Source organism: Phyllobates terribilis, unplaced genomic scaffold, assembly GCF_046119375.1.
Source record: "Phyllobates terribilis strain yellow unplaced genomic scaffold, ASM4611937v1 Scaffold_4__5_contigs__length_816908805, whole genome shotgun sequence".
Classification (NCBI taxonomy): Eukaryota; Metazoa; Chordata; class Amphibia; order Anura; family Dendrobatidae; genus Phyllobates; species Phyllobates terribilis.
The window spans coordinates 172,612,813-172,627,638 of record NW_027362764.1 but is presented as its reverse complement, the minus strand read 5'-3'; the positions used below and the strand labels follow the sequence as shown (position 1 = coordinate 172,627,638).

The 14,826-nt window shown below is 42.4% G+C and overlaps 1 protein-coding gene across 1 annotated transcript in view; it reads right to left on the bottom strand.

Annotated features, from left to right (window-relative positions):
* OXNAD1 (oxidoreductase NAD binding domain containing 1) overlaps positions 1-14,036 on the bottom strand; it is a 58,840-nt gene extending 44,804 nt beyond the window's left edge. The window contains exons 1-5 of the mRNA XM_073677941.1: positions 13,900-14,036; positions 10,780-10,854; positions 6,998-7,149; positions 6,608-6,674; positions 1,607-1,713 (exon numbers count right to left, since the gene is read on the bottom strand). Of these exons, the coding sequence (XP_073534042.1) occupies positions 1,607-1,713; positions 6,608-6,674; positions 6,998-7,119 (296 nt within the window). The 5' untranslated portion in view covers positions 7,120-7,149; positions 10,780-10,854; positions 13,900-14,036. The remainder of the gene's footprint in view (positions 1-1,606; positions 1,714-6,607; positions 6,675-6,997; positions 7,150-10,779; positions 10,855-13,899) is intronic.
* Between the last annotated feature and the right edge of the window lie 790 nt (positions 14,037-14,826).

Here is a 14,826-nt window from a genome sequence, read left to right as displayed (position 1 = left end):
TTTCTTTAACATATTTTCCTGTCTGATTTTTAAATAGAAGTATGCCATCTAGTGTTTTTTTTGTATATCACAAACGAACAGTCCACCATGAAATACAGTATATCCTAAATTGCAATATTAAGATTATCCAATAACAAATCACGGAAAATTTTGAATGTTACAACAAGCCTGCAGATTATAATTTACATGCAGCCTCCTAGATGTAGATGATATTTACAATGCTAGCTAAAGCTATTTTAGATTTTAAGGACATGAATATGAGATCAACGGGGAGCTGACAACAGACACCCCCACAGATCAGCTGAGCTAGGCTCTGGTAGCCCCCGGAAGTAAGCAATATATGGGGAAGAACACAGTAGCCCTGTACATTGCTTGGTAGCCGCTGCAGAGGACTTTATCTGCCATTCAAGTGACACAAAGCAATGTGCGGGGCTGCTGTGCTCCTCGGCAAAAATTGCTTACTTCTGGATGGTGTCACTGCGATTTTCAGCTGATCATAAGTCATAGGAAATGTATATTTCAGGCCTTATTTATAGCCGACTTGGAGCCTCTGTCACGCAGAGTCCATCATTTTTACAGGAATAAACAATGCAGCATGACAGAAACCCAATGGACGCCATCATAATACATGGGTCTGTCTGGTACCATATATTTCTGTCAACCAGAAAATGGAAAAATAATTGTTTTCCTTAGGAGGCTAGAAACCTCTGATAAGCTAGTCCTGCTCCCATAGCAATGTATAAGAATTCCTGTTACTAACAAATTGCCATAGGCAAATAATCCCTAACTAAACACTATAAAATATAAATGTTAATCACACTATTTAAGGAATATGATTTAAAACTTTTTTCATGAGTCAGTATATTCAGACACATGTGCTGATCCTTTGTAGCCTCATCCTCTGATGAAGCCAGTTGTACTGGTGAAACATGTTGGGGAGGCTTAGGACTATATTTTAATGGTGTTAGTGAGTTATAATGGTGGATACTCAGTCATAGGATGGTATAGATAGCGGCCGCACCAAAGCTATCCTCTAAAGACAAAATAGGAATGATTAAAAGGACACAATAGAGTGTTTAAAGGTCTCTAAATAGAGTGATGACCTCAATGTATGGATAGTTATCTGTGTCAGAACACACTGACTCATGCAAAAAGTTTTAAATCATATTCCTTAAATAGTGTGATTAACAGTTACATTTTATAGTCTTTAGTTAGGGATTATTTGCCTATGGCAATTTGTTAGTAGTCTTGTTGACCCTACACTGACTGTTGTGAACAGCAATTATAGTGTGTTATAGGAATTCCCGTTCACTCTCTTCCACGCCACCACAAACAGTTCTTGTCCAGGTAAAGTTTTGGTCTTCAATGTAAACAATTGGGGCCCAATTGAACATTTGTGTTTTGTTTTAAAATCACTTTTTTCTTTTGTTTTGTGGCATTTGCTTACACATTGTTCACAAAAGACAGAAAAGGTATTTTGTTCGGTCTTTAATAGTCTTTCTGGTGTACATAGAATCGCTCCATATACAACTGGCTCTGGATTTTCCCACGCACTGAATAGAATGGTGTAACGCAGATGATATATTTACCAAGTGTAGTAACTTACCACTGTCCCGCTTTAAAAGTAAATTCACTATTTTCCACAGCTAGCCGGACTCTCTTCACAGTAGAAGATTCATTCGTTATCCCACAAATTTTCGCAGGAGAAATAATCTGTCCAAAAAAAAATAAAAAATTACTTCACTGCTACCCACTTAACTGGTTCTTATTATTAGAGATTTCATACAAGTGATGCACCTCTATTATAATGTATTCTACTGAGAATCTGTCACCAGGACTATACATGGCACTCCGAAGGAAATATAACACACATTAATTTATGCAGCATATTGCTACTGGGCTTTTTGTTGTAGTTTTGATAAAATCACTGTATTACTTGCTGCAGCTCTTCTAGTCCTCTCAAATGGACGTAATAATGAGCTCTGTACAGCCCCACTCACACCATCAATGGACAGCTCTCTGTGTACGCTCTGCATAGACAGAAAGCTGCCGATCAGTGCTGGGGACCGGTTATACTAAACTCAAGAATATCAAGGACGACCCAGCATGAGATCAACTCTACACTGGTTGTCATAAGTTTTGATATGGACACAAATTTTGGTTTTCACAAAGTTTGCTGCTTCAGTGATCTTTTAATCAGATATTTCTCTGGTTACTGAAGCACAATTATGAGCTTTTCATACGTTTTTAATGCTTACTGAGAAATTAAGTTTATGCAAAGACTTGGTATTTACAGTGTTAATCCTTATTTTTCAAGATTTCTGCAATTCGCCCCCCAACATGCTGGATAACACGGCCAACTCCTGATTTACAATCGCCCATTCTTGTATAATCAGTGCTTGGAGTTTATTCCAATTTCTGTATTTTTGTTTGTCTACTTGTTCTTTTTGCGAATTGACAAAATATTCTCTATGGGAAGAATAAGGCGAGTTTCCTGGCCATGGACCCAAAATGTCAATGTTTTGTTCACCGAACCACTTAGCTATCACGATTGCCTTGTGAAGTGGTGCTCCCTCATGCTGGAAAAAGCATGGTTTATCACAAAATTGCTCCTGGATGGTTGGGAGAAGATGCTATTGGAGGGTGTTTAGACACCATTCTGGATTCATGACAGTGTTCTTAGGCAAAACTGTGATGGAGCCCAATCCACTGGATGAAATGAAACACCACACAAAGTCATTGTTTTGCCAAATTTTAGCCACTTCTTCATGACTGTCTTCACAGTGGGAGTGTATTGAATGCCTTGGAAATTTTTTTGTTCCCTTCTCCTGATTGATAACTTAACAATGAGATCCCTTTGCGGAGTTGTAAGCTGTTTTGCTCTAAAACGCAACTAAGAAATGGCCAGGAAAATCCTACTAGAACAGCTAAACTTTATAAGGGGTTAATCAGAATCACTATAAATGATGACAGCTGTGTACTGACTACTATGTAACTCATGTTAAATAATAGTCAGTTGCGCTCTGCTTTTTCTGGCAGCCTCACAGAGAATGAATAAAGCGGTGGTCGGCCGTGCGCACTGCCGCTCCATTTGAAATGCAATTAAAGTGCCCGGTCGTTGATAAAAAAAAATCCAATTCTGCCAATTAGAGAAGGTCCCACCGATCAATAAATTATTACCTATCCTATGATTAGGTGATAAAGGGGTTTTCCAATAATATTAATAATAATCTTTATTTGTATAGTGCCAACATATTCCACAGCACTTTACAATTCACAGGTGATATGTACAGACCATCGCAGACAGTACAGAATTCAACAATTACAAGCTTGCAATCGATGAGGAAATAAGGGAGACACAAAAAGTAAAAAGTGCTTGTTGCTTATGGTCCAGCCATCAGTATAATAAATGGGGATATTCAAATAAAGCTGCATTAACCAGTCACCAGCCAGTATCTGTGTAAGTACAGAGACAAATTGCTACTGAATGTATGGAGGGAGTGAGAATAGATGATAGAAGGGACAGATTCTGAGGAAAGTTAGAAAGGGACAACGGGGAAGTTAAATTAGCAAGGTGAGGTGATAAAACACATCTCTTTAGATAGTCCTAAAAGAACGTTTGAAACTGAGGATACTGGGAAGTAACTGAGTTGTCTGGGGTAGCCCATTTCAGAAAATTGGAGTAGCTGGAGAGGAGTCTTGGAGACGGGAGTCGGAGATTCAAATTATTGAGGTTATTAGTTCATTAGCGGAGAGGACAGCACGGGTAGGGTGGTAAACAGAAATGAGGGAAGAGATGTAGGGTGGTGCACAACTGTGGAGCGCTTTCTGGGTGACCGTAATCAATTTATATTGGACTCTGTAGCGCATAAGCAACCAGTGCAATGACTGGCACAGAGTGGAGGCATCGGTGTAATGGCTGGACATACATGTGACCCTGGCTGCTGCTTCTAGAATAGATTGGAGAGGGGAGTTTAGGTAAGAGGGAGACCAATTAGTAGGGAGCTGCAGTAGTGCAGACGCAAATGAATCAAAGCAATGGTAAGAGTTTTTACGGTCAAAGGTAAGGAAAGGTCAGATTTTGGAGATGTTTTTGAAGAGCAGGTGTCATGAGTGAGTGAGTGATCAGATATAGAGAGTGAATGAAAGATCGGAATAAAAAATAACTCCAAGTCAGCGGGCTTGCTGCTTGGTAGTTATGGTAGAACAACACATGGAAATGGCAATATCAAGTTCAGGTAAGTTAATAGTAGGAGGAAACACAAGAATTTCAGTTTGGGAAAGATTGAGTTTCAGATAGAAGGGAGGGCATGATTTTATGGACAGAAGAAGGACAGTCACTGGTACTTTGTAGAAATCCAGTGGTGATGTCAGAAGATGATGGTTATATTCGTCATCATCATGTAGATGGTACAGGGAACCAAATCTGCTGATGGTTTGTTCAATGGGGTCGGTGTATAGAGAAAAGAGGAGGGGACCCAGGACTGAGCCCTGAGGAACCGCGATAGTAAAGGGAAGAGGAGCCAACAAAAGATACAGTGAAGGAGCGGTCAGAGAGGTAAAAGGAGAACTAAGAGAGCGGTATCCTTGAGAAAGATAGAATGGAGCATAGAGAGATGAAAACAAGTTACATTTCTGATTAGTACTCTACGATAAAGTTTTTGGCTAATCAAAAGAGGAGCTACAAATACAGAGAGGTAGAAAGTGATTTTCAGGGCTCTCGTCCAGTAGTCACAAGTTACTATCTGTTGGAGTGGGTCCTGCAAATTGAGTTCAGCCAACTCTAGTAATTCAGGTTAGTTTGACCACTCTTGCTTCTAGCTTGCTCCTCTGGCTAACAGCTACTCTGTGGATGCAACCCTGGGGGCCCTGTTTTAAGTCTAGATCTCAGCATAGGGAATAAAGGGTGAAGGCCAGGGATCCTAAAGTATCTGCTAGTTGGAATGGCTACAGCCAAATTTGTCCAGTGTAGTCATTTTGAGCTGACTGTGTCAGGCAGATACTAAGGGCTCCTTCACACATTCGTATAAAACATATAAGTGAAAAAATGGTACCGGTGTCAGTGTTTTTCCAGTATGGATAAAAAAAAAAAAAAGATTACAAAGCTTCTCCTATACTTTGCAATGTTAAAAACAGTACACGGATGCCATTTGTGTGCTGCAAGTGTTTTTCATGGACCCATAGACTGATATTGGCCCTCGTCATCCGAGCTGCCAGCAGAACTCGGACATGTCTCTGTGTATTTTGCACGTACACACGAACCATGTAAAAACACGGACATGTGCAAAGCACCATAGCTTATAATGGGTACGTGTGGGATCGTAAAAAAAAAAAAGGATACCACACGTACTGGAAACACGGATGTGAAGGAGGGCTTGCAGTTAGGAATATCTTAGTTATGGTTTATTTCATTTAGGTAATTAGTGTTAGGGGTCGGCGTTACTGTGCAATTAGAAGCAGAGTTGGTTAAGGTTTATTTCAGTTGGGTTGGGCAGTAATTGCATAATACTGGTTTAGCAATACCTGATCCCGATCATTCCCCTGATTTTACTACAGTCTCCTGATTTTGTCCCTGTTCTCATCAATCCTGGTACTGACTTAGTTTTATTTGACTAGCATTGCACAGGCTCGCTACTCCATGGAAGCAACCCAGATGGCTTGTTATAAGTACAGATCAGTTTCAGGATTGAACAGTGAAGACCATTGTTACCGGCTAGATTAGATGTTGTGGCTTGTGCCTTTTTTAAAAGGTGGTATTTAATTTTTTTCCATGAATTTAACAACAAACACAACTTAACAAAAAAAAAAAATGTAAAGGGTTTGGCTGCTAATTTCTTAGAATAGGCCATCAATATCTGATCGGTGTGGGTGCTAAGCCTAGCACTCCAGCTGATACTAGCGCCGGCCGGAAGTTCTCAGATGCTGTCGGAACACCACAGCTCCGTCAAAACTATAGCGACTCGGGTCGTGGCCACTACAAAAATGACGGAGCTGTGGTGTTCCAGCAGCATCTGAGAACTTCCGGCCGACGCTAATAACAGCTGATAGGCGTAAGTGCTGGGTGCAGCACCCCAACCGATGAGATACTTATGATCTATCCTGAGGAATGGGCCATCAATAAAAAAGTAGTGGCCAAACCCTTTAAGAGCCATATTATTTTTCTTGGTCAAAAATTACATTATTATAGCAGACAATATGTCACTTCACATATGTACACACAGAATTGTGAGGTGAATATACATACATACTTTACTTACTATGATCAGCATAATGCTTAATCGAGGACCTGTTTACGTCATACCTTTGGAGTATATTCTGGAAAAAGCTCATGGAATAATGTACAAAAGGAATAATTATCCTTATGGCTGGTATATTTTTTTGTTGTAGTATAGAATAGGGTGGTAACCTGTGCTATTTTATATAATGCTACACAATGATAAAAAAACAAACAGAAAAAACCCAGTATGCCACACAGATCTTTTTTGATTGGGAGCTTTTCCCAGTGTATATGTCAGACTATGATGTGAACAGCCCCATATCTTTACATGATACACGGCATAGCCAGTAGTGAACGATCAGACAGCTTGTCTCTCATACAGTGACTTACCTCTTGTCTGAAGGTGTTCGCTGTTCTCTCTAAATGATCCGTTTTTCTTTGTGATGTCATTCTCCTTCTATGTCAAATAAATCCAAAATCTAGGGTTAGAATATTCATTGTGGTGCTCAGTCCACTAATGGATGCTATTGGGATGGTTCACCAGCCTCAATAAATGAACAATTTTCACCCGAGTCCCTAATCAGTGCATCTGACACATGAGCGGCAGGAACGACTGTGCTGAATAACCCGGGTGAAGCTACTTACAGCCGCCCTCTGCTCTACAACAATAAAGATCCAGTGCTGGAGAGTTTGATGAGCAACTCTTTCCTGAAACAACAGAACTGCCCTCACATCACTTTTTAAACAATATTTAATAGTGCCTGCAGACACATCACCCACCTATTCAGGGTACAAGCGCACAAAGCTGGGGCCCTCCACAGCACCGAGGCCGAATGACTGGTGAAAATTCCAGTCGTCCCTCTGAGCACTTGACAGGAAGCAGAAACAGCAGCAAGAGCCATGGCTGAGGTCAAACGCCCGGACACTTATACCTGCCGGACAAGAGAATTACCCTGTCATCAGAAAGCACATCTCCTGGTCACATTAACATAAATCTCACACACAACGCTGCTCTATTCTGTTACACTAATACATCCACCGCTGTGCTGCAGTTACAGGGGTTGTCTACTTTCCTGAAAAGAAGGTCTTACCTGAAAAGGGCATGTTATGGGAGTCAGGTTATTAAGTAAATACATATTTCTGGTGCTTAGTTTTGATAGTTTTTAAGATAAATAAATGAATAATTAAAATATCAAAACAGTCTGCTGCTAATAGAAACCAATCACAGCAAAGCTTTGATATTTTGAAAGCAAATAAAAACATGTACGTTTTGTTCGGATTGATTGCTACAGGCATTAAGGTCAATTTTCCTTTTAGACAGTTTCAGAAATGTACCCTAATATGCTAATGCGTCTTGTTCTATGTAGGTCCTTTGTCAGACACAGGATGCAGAGAATTATCTCATTAATATTAAGGGGGGGGGGTGAGTTAAAGCGATTGTGTCAAGTTCTTAAAGGGAATCTGCCAGAAGAATTTTACTCCTCCCAATCTATTTATATGCACACGTTGCTCTTTCAAACACAAGTCCAGCAATACAATTACATGACAGGTCCGTTCCTCCCTTACTGAGTGATCACATTTTTAAATAATATGCAAATGAAGCTGATGAGCTATGGTAGATCTGAAACCTCTGTCACACCAGCTCTATTACCTGCTCATCACAGCCTCCTGACAGCTCTTTTGCCTGAAGTCACACAGCATAGAGGCTGTCATTCAAGCAGGAGGAGGTGGCGCAAGGTGGGGAATAGAGCTGGAGTGACAGAGGCTTCATATCTACAAATAATTCTTCTGCCTCATTTGCATATCAATTCAAACGCTCGATAACAGAGGAACAGACTGGCCATGTAAAGTTATTGCTAGACTTGTCTTTGAAACCGGTACATGCACATATAAATAGTTTGGGCGGTGAAATTTTGCTGACAGATTCCCTTTAGTAGTTAGAATTGCAAAAAAAGCTTGAAAATTGTTGTGCTGCTCTGAAGCTGGCCGGAGCACTGTATCTGGCCAGCTTCCCTCAACCTGAGCTTATCCTGTGTTACAGACACAAAACAGTTCGGACCAGTGGCACAACCATGTGGCTGGTCCATACTGTTAATCATCAGGAGCGCAGCACCCCCAGCAAGCTATGAGGCAGGGGAGCGGGTGTGCTCCTGAAGACAGAAGATTAGAACAACCCTTTAAAGAAGTTCATCGCTTTATTGATATTGCCAGCCATAGTCTTTTTACAACGAATACATGACACTTTAGATGACTGATGATGGAGGATCATATGACTTAAACACAATTTTTTGACAGATAGAGGATAAGACTTTTTGAGAAATTTCTTGTGGAAGCAGCAGCAGCTAAAAGATGTGCCATATTCATTAACAGGCGCAGGCCTCTTAATCCGTGTGTCATCAGTGTGACACGTATCGGCACCTGGGAATCAGCGGTACAATTAGCGCTCTTCCCAAGCGCTGAGTGCTAAATGCTGCCCTCATCATTGTCCTCTGCTTGCTCTGTGATCAGCGCTAGCAAGGGACAATGATGAGAGTGGTATTCTGCTCCTGCTGTGTCCTGGTGTAAAAATAGGAATAAAATAAAAAATCCTTATACTCACCTGTCCTAAGTGTCCCCCGCTGTAATTCACCTGACCGCTCAAGCTGTGGAGGCAGGAAGAATGACTCACTAAAGCGCAATTCTGACAAGTTTTTTTGGGAATTGTTTTTATGGCGTACGTTGTGGGGTAAAAAATTACCAGGCAATATAATTCTCCTCGTCAGTGCGATTACGGCGACACCAAACTTGTTCAGTTTTTTATTGTTTTAGTAATGTTTTGATTGTGTCGCCATTTTCAGAGACCGGTAAAATTTTCACTTTTAGGTATATGAAGCTGCACGAGGAGCTATTTTTTGCGGAGAGAGATAACATTTTTATTGATACCATTTTGGGATAGAAATGACATCTAATTGCTTTTTACAGCATTTTTTTTCAATATTGTCAATCAAATAAAACGTAGTCTGGGCGTTTTGAATTTTTTTCTGCTTACGGTATTTACCAATTGGGTAAATTATTTTTAGATTGCGATAGATCAGACTTTTCTGGACGCAGTGATATCACATGTGCATTTGTTTTTTTTAATGGGGTAAAAGAGGGGTGATTTGAACTTTGATAGTTTTCTTCTATTTTTTCCATATTTCTTAGGCCCTTTAGGGGACCAGAACCTGCAGTCGTCGAATTCCTCGTACTATATATAGCAATACCACAGTATTGCTGCATGTAGTAAAAATCACGGTCTCCTTTGTAGTCCGGCCACAGGCTGAGTTTCAAGGGAGCTCCATTTGCCAGGCACAGAGGTCTTTAACGTATATTTATTTTTATACCTAGAACAGTTTCCTATTTACATGAAGATATGCCAACTGTATGGGGACCAAACAATCAGACTAATGATCATTCATACCCATACAGTTTGCATCATATAATGTAAAAGGGTCTTTAGAAGACACACTGACCAATTTACAATCTTGTAAGTAGGCTTTCGATCAGACAGATAATCTCTCGAATAAACTTCCCATTGCTGCTGATGCCGTCAGTTCACTTAGGTTGGTTCCTCCTTATCAATTCCGGGCTCTTTCTTTCACATACACAAAACCCCTGTTAGAGCCGTTCACATGATTGTATTTTCGGTCCAAGTGCTGTCCATGAAAAGAACGGATCGCACTCGAACCAATGTTATTCAATGGGGCAGGACAGATGACCCAATTTTTTTCACTGACCGAATCTGCATGTGAAAACAAACCTCAGCATGCACTAGTTTCTTTCGTAAACCGGATGCGACTTGTCCATTCATGTCTGACTGTGCTAAAAAAAAAATAAAAATTGGATGCCATACGGAGCCACAGTATAGCATCTGTTTTTTACAGCTATGCAATTATGTAACATAGGACTGTACAAAGATGACAAATGAGAAAAACAATTGGCCGAGATTTCTGGATGAAACAGAATGATTTTTTTATACACTCGTGTGAATCTACTATGACAGCGGTAAAGAGATAATTGTGCTTCCTTCCAAAATGAAACTTTATAAAAATTTCCCTCACACTTACTGTACCAATTTCCCATAACTTTCAATATCTCTACTTGCATATAATCAAGAGGAAACAACATTGTTTACTTCCCGGCTACCTGATGGGCACACAGGTACAGAACCAACTACAGTTACAGTACAGTCATCTGCAATATGCCTTGTAATAGGCAATGCGGTTGTGTGTCGATCACAAGACCAGAACAGAGTTACTGCAATCCCCTGGAAGTTGAGAAGAAAAAAAAAAAAAAAAGTTCCTATCAAAGGACAGCAAGCAGAGATCTTAAAAAACATGAGGAACTGATACTAGAAGTATACAGAAGAATAAAAAGTATGTTAACATGACGACTATACTTGTGTAGAAATGTTCACTACTCATATAATAATTATACAGTACAGAGCAAAGTAAATGATAAACAGAAGTTAATGCCGAGTAACCAAATAATGAAAGTGTTACTTATCCAACATATCCCATCCAAGCAAAAATACAAAAACAAACCTTTACTCCAGGACCAGGGATCACAGATCAATCATGTTCACCAAATGGTTCAGGATTTCACTCACTTTATGATACCTGAAATTTAAATTAGAAGATGATTTAGATTTCATGAAGCTGAATTATTTGGAAAATGCAAAAAATGAAAATAATTAGTCACTATATTGCACACGTGAAACCGAGCAGTAGGCACAATCACATGGAGATGGCAGTGGAGCCTCCCTTACATCATAATCTCATCATTGACAATGACAATAAAAATTCTCAGCGCTGTGTATAACAGTATACATATTCAGCGGTACCCGTGTGTAGAAAATAACTTAGGAAGGACATTGATATGACCTGACGGAGGCCATAGAGGTGTATGGGAATGGATGTACGTGCCCAGAAAGTCTTCTAGTGCCAACATGAAACATTACACTATAAACAAAACTAGGATGGTTTTTGAATGTTGTTATGGCAATTATGGTTTTTGAATATTGGCACCCATGGTAAAGTCAACCTCTGTTTTAAAGGGAATCTGTCACCCCCTGGGACGCTTTGAAGCCATTGCTATGGGCATACAAGTGATTGTTATAATAGCCCTACCTGTGCCTCATAGCTTCTGTCTTGTTGTTGAGTAATAGACTCTTAATCGTTTATGTTAATTCGTTCTTCCAGGCTCTTGTGCCTGGAAGAACACTCTGCCTCCTGTGTTAATTTGCGTACCATCCACCTCCCATCAGCGTCACAGTGCCATGTGACGTGCAGTTGTGGCACCGGGATCCTGCGCCCGCGCTCATGCGAATACACAGTACCATTTCCGCCATGCTATGGGCATTGGCCCAGAGCTGGAGGGGGGCCCTTGCAGGCAGAGACATACTGCCCATAGGGGCAGGCCACGCAGTAAAGATTATGGGCGGGAGAGGGGCCCGATGTCAAGCAACACCGGGTCCCTCTCACTCCTGCCTGTAATCATTCTGACTCAGAGTCGGGGAGAGAGTGGTGCACAGAGTACAGGATTTCAAAAAGGGGGTGTATCATGCAGGGAGAGAAACGCTGGCCAATGAACACTTTCCCCACCAGACTGATGAGAGCGCTCACTGACTGCAGCCTCTGTCCTCCTACAATGTGCGTCCCAATGGTGAGTGTTCACCTGTAATCAGGGGGCCCGGGCCGCACAGCACACTGGGGGCAATAGTGGAGAAAGAGCAGGACTTACAGCGCGTCTTCTGCTCCCTCCGTTCCTTCCAGCAGCATCTCACAGAGAAGAGGTGGGGGAGGAGGCTTACTGCACGGGACAGCACCGCAGCAGGGAGCTGATATAGTCCTTTCTGAGGTGTCCCCATCCCCCACAGTGGTTTCTGCAACCCTCTCCAGCTGATCTCTAAGCTATGTGGTCGACCTCCTACACAGCTCATCTGAACACATGATACAGAAGAGTAGCATTTGTGTATGTATGTGTGCTCTGTAGTCTCGTGCTGAATGGAGTAGAGTTGTGCCTGCTTGGCCTTTGCTCTATTCAGTATCTATAGAGCTGCTGAGCGCTGTGCTTGGCTATTTCCATAAGCTCCACAGAGAATGAACAAAGTAGATACCAGATGATACAGACACATAATGTAATATAATATATTCATGGTTGGGTTCTGCTGGTTCCAGCAGTTATCGTGTAACCACGAGGATGCGCTTTGCACACTTGCTGTCATGTGTCAACTAGAGAGTCAGCCACGTCTTGCAGTATTCTATTCACCGACAGAGCTGACACTTCAGTTGTCTGCAGGTCTCAGTGAAAAAATACATGTTTTTTTAGAGGTGTGGGGCCCTGTGATTTCTATGTACGCCCCCTGCTTGCAGGGCGGTAATAATGAGGGTAACCTGGCCTGTTGCTCAGGGTCTGAGGCTCCAGGGGTCTCATAGTCAGATTGCCCTCATCATAAGCAGCATGCCGGGCAGGAAGGGGGGGGTCCAGACATTTCTTGTACAGGGTCCCCAAGCTGTCAGTGTCCACCCCTGCACTGCCTTAACTGTTCTTCTTGCGCAAGCGCCGAAGACTCGCTGACTCCTGCCCAGAAAACCGGTAAAGACAATGCTATGTAGCAAGGCGGCAAAGGTACGAATAATTGTGCGAGTGCAGGCGCGGGATCCCGGCGCCACAACTGCATGTTACATGGTACTGTGCAGGGGAGGGGGTGGTATGGAAATTAACAGAGGAGGCAGAGTTTTCTTCCAGGCACCGCACGCCCCAGAGCCTGGAAGAAATAATTAAACTATTAAAAGTCTATTTCTCAACAGCAAGCCAGCAGATATGAGGCATAGGTAGGGCTATTAGAACAATCACCTGTATGTCCATAGTAATAGCTTCAGAGCTCCCACACAGGTAGGGCTATTAGAACAATCATCTGTATGCCCGTAGTAATAGCTTCAAAGCTCCCACACAGGTAGGGCTATTATAACAATCATCTGTATGCCCGTAGTAAAAGCTTCAGAGCTCCCACACAGGTAGGGCTATTAGAACAATCATCAATATGCCCATAGTAATAGCTTCAGAGCTCCCACACAGGTAAGGCTATTATACCAATCATCTGTATGCCCATAGTAATAGCTTCAGAGCTCCCACACAGGTAGGGCTATTATAACAATCATCTGTATGGCCGTAGTAATAGCTTCAGAGCTCCCACACAGGTAGGGCTATTATAACAATCATCTGAATGCCTGTAGTAATAGCTTCAGAGCTCCCAGGGGTGACAGGTTCACTTTCACATCTTCCTTTAATCATGTCTGATACATTCTGTGCTTTGTGTCTTTTATGTAGTTTATTGAGTGTTACTTGTGGCTGCCTTACTCCTAGCCTTGTTATATACTTGTAGTCTATTAGGAGGGCCTCGCACTATTTGGTGTAACTATAGGTTTGTTATGAAACATACAAGGTAAATTCAGTGTGAACCCGGCTGTACAAGATCACACCATTGCCGGGGCTGAGAGAGGAGGGATACAGGGTATGAAGCTGCTCACTGCTCCCAGCATACACTGCACGCTCCTCGGTACTGGAGCACATAATGCCCAGCATACAGAAGGGAGGACATGGCATCCTGTCAGCTATAAGTCAGATAAGAGCCCACAGAAGTGTGTGTGACGAGCCCTCACCTGCACGAAGAAGCACATGTACAACTTGCCGGCTCCTGAGCACAGGATGGAGGGTGACATTGGTGACTTCCGGGTTCATTACTAATGTGTGCCGAGAAAGGACCTGTGTGATGTCATGATCACGTGATCAGTCAGATGTGTGGGCGGAGTCAGCGCTGGAGAGCGTAGCTGGGGTGGTATTGTGCTCTGTCATATACCGCCCGGTACCGGGAGCCTAATGCAGGCCGGTATCCGGCTGTGTAGAGAGAACAATGGGGACAGTGATCACTGCTGTGCTCCACACTGCGGCCGCCATTCTTCAGGCATTACTGCAGTGTCCTCCCCAGCGCTCACTGTCCCCGGCCCCTCCCGCAGTCTCCCACTCTCAGAGGTTATGAAATAGGAAAATAACGTACAGCGGGCGGAGGGGCCGGCACCTGTGTGCTGTGTGTAGCTGAAGAACGGCTGGTTTTCCGCAGTCCTTTACATGGGACTGCAAGTAAACCTGCTGCTAACATCTGAGCTCCGCTACACTGTCATCAGCGCCATATAGTAATGCGACACCTCAAATACTGCAAAATAATTGTGCGCACAGATGTAGCAGAGCTGGGTGTGCTGCAGGCCTCCTACATGTGGTTATACTCTGATTTTACAATATTTCTGGTCTCAACCAGGACTGCAGACTACTCTCTGCTACATCTGTGCACTATGATACATAGGACTGCAGCACAAACTCCTCTGCTACATCTGTGCACTGTTATTATACATAGGACTGCAGCACAAACTCCTCTGCTACACCTGTGCACTGTTATTATACATAGGACTGCAGCACAAACTCTTCTGCTACATCTGTGCACTGTTATTATACATAGGACTGCAGCACAAACTCCTCTGCTACATCTGTGCACTGTTATTATACATAGGACTGCAGCACAAACTCCTCTGCTA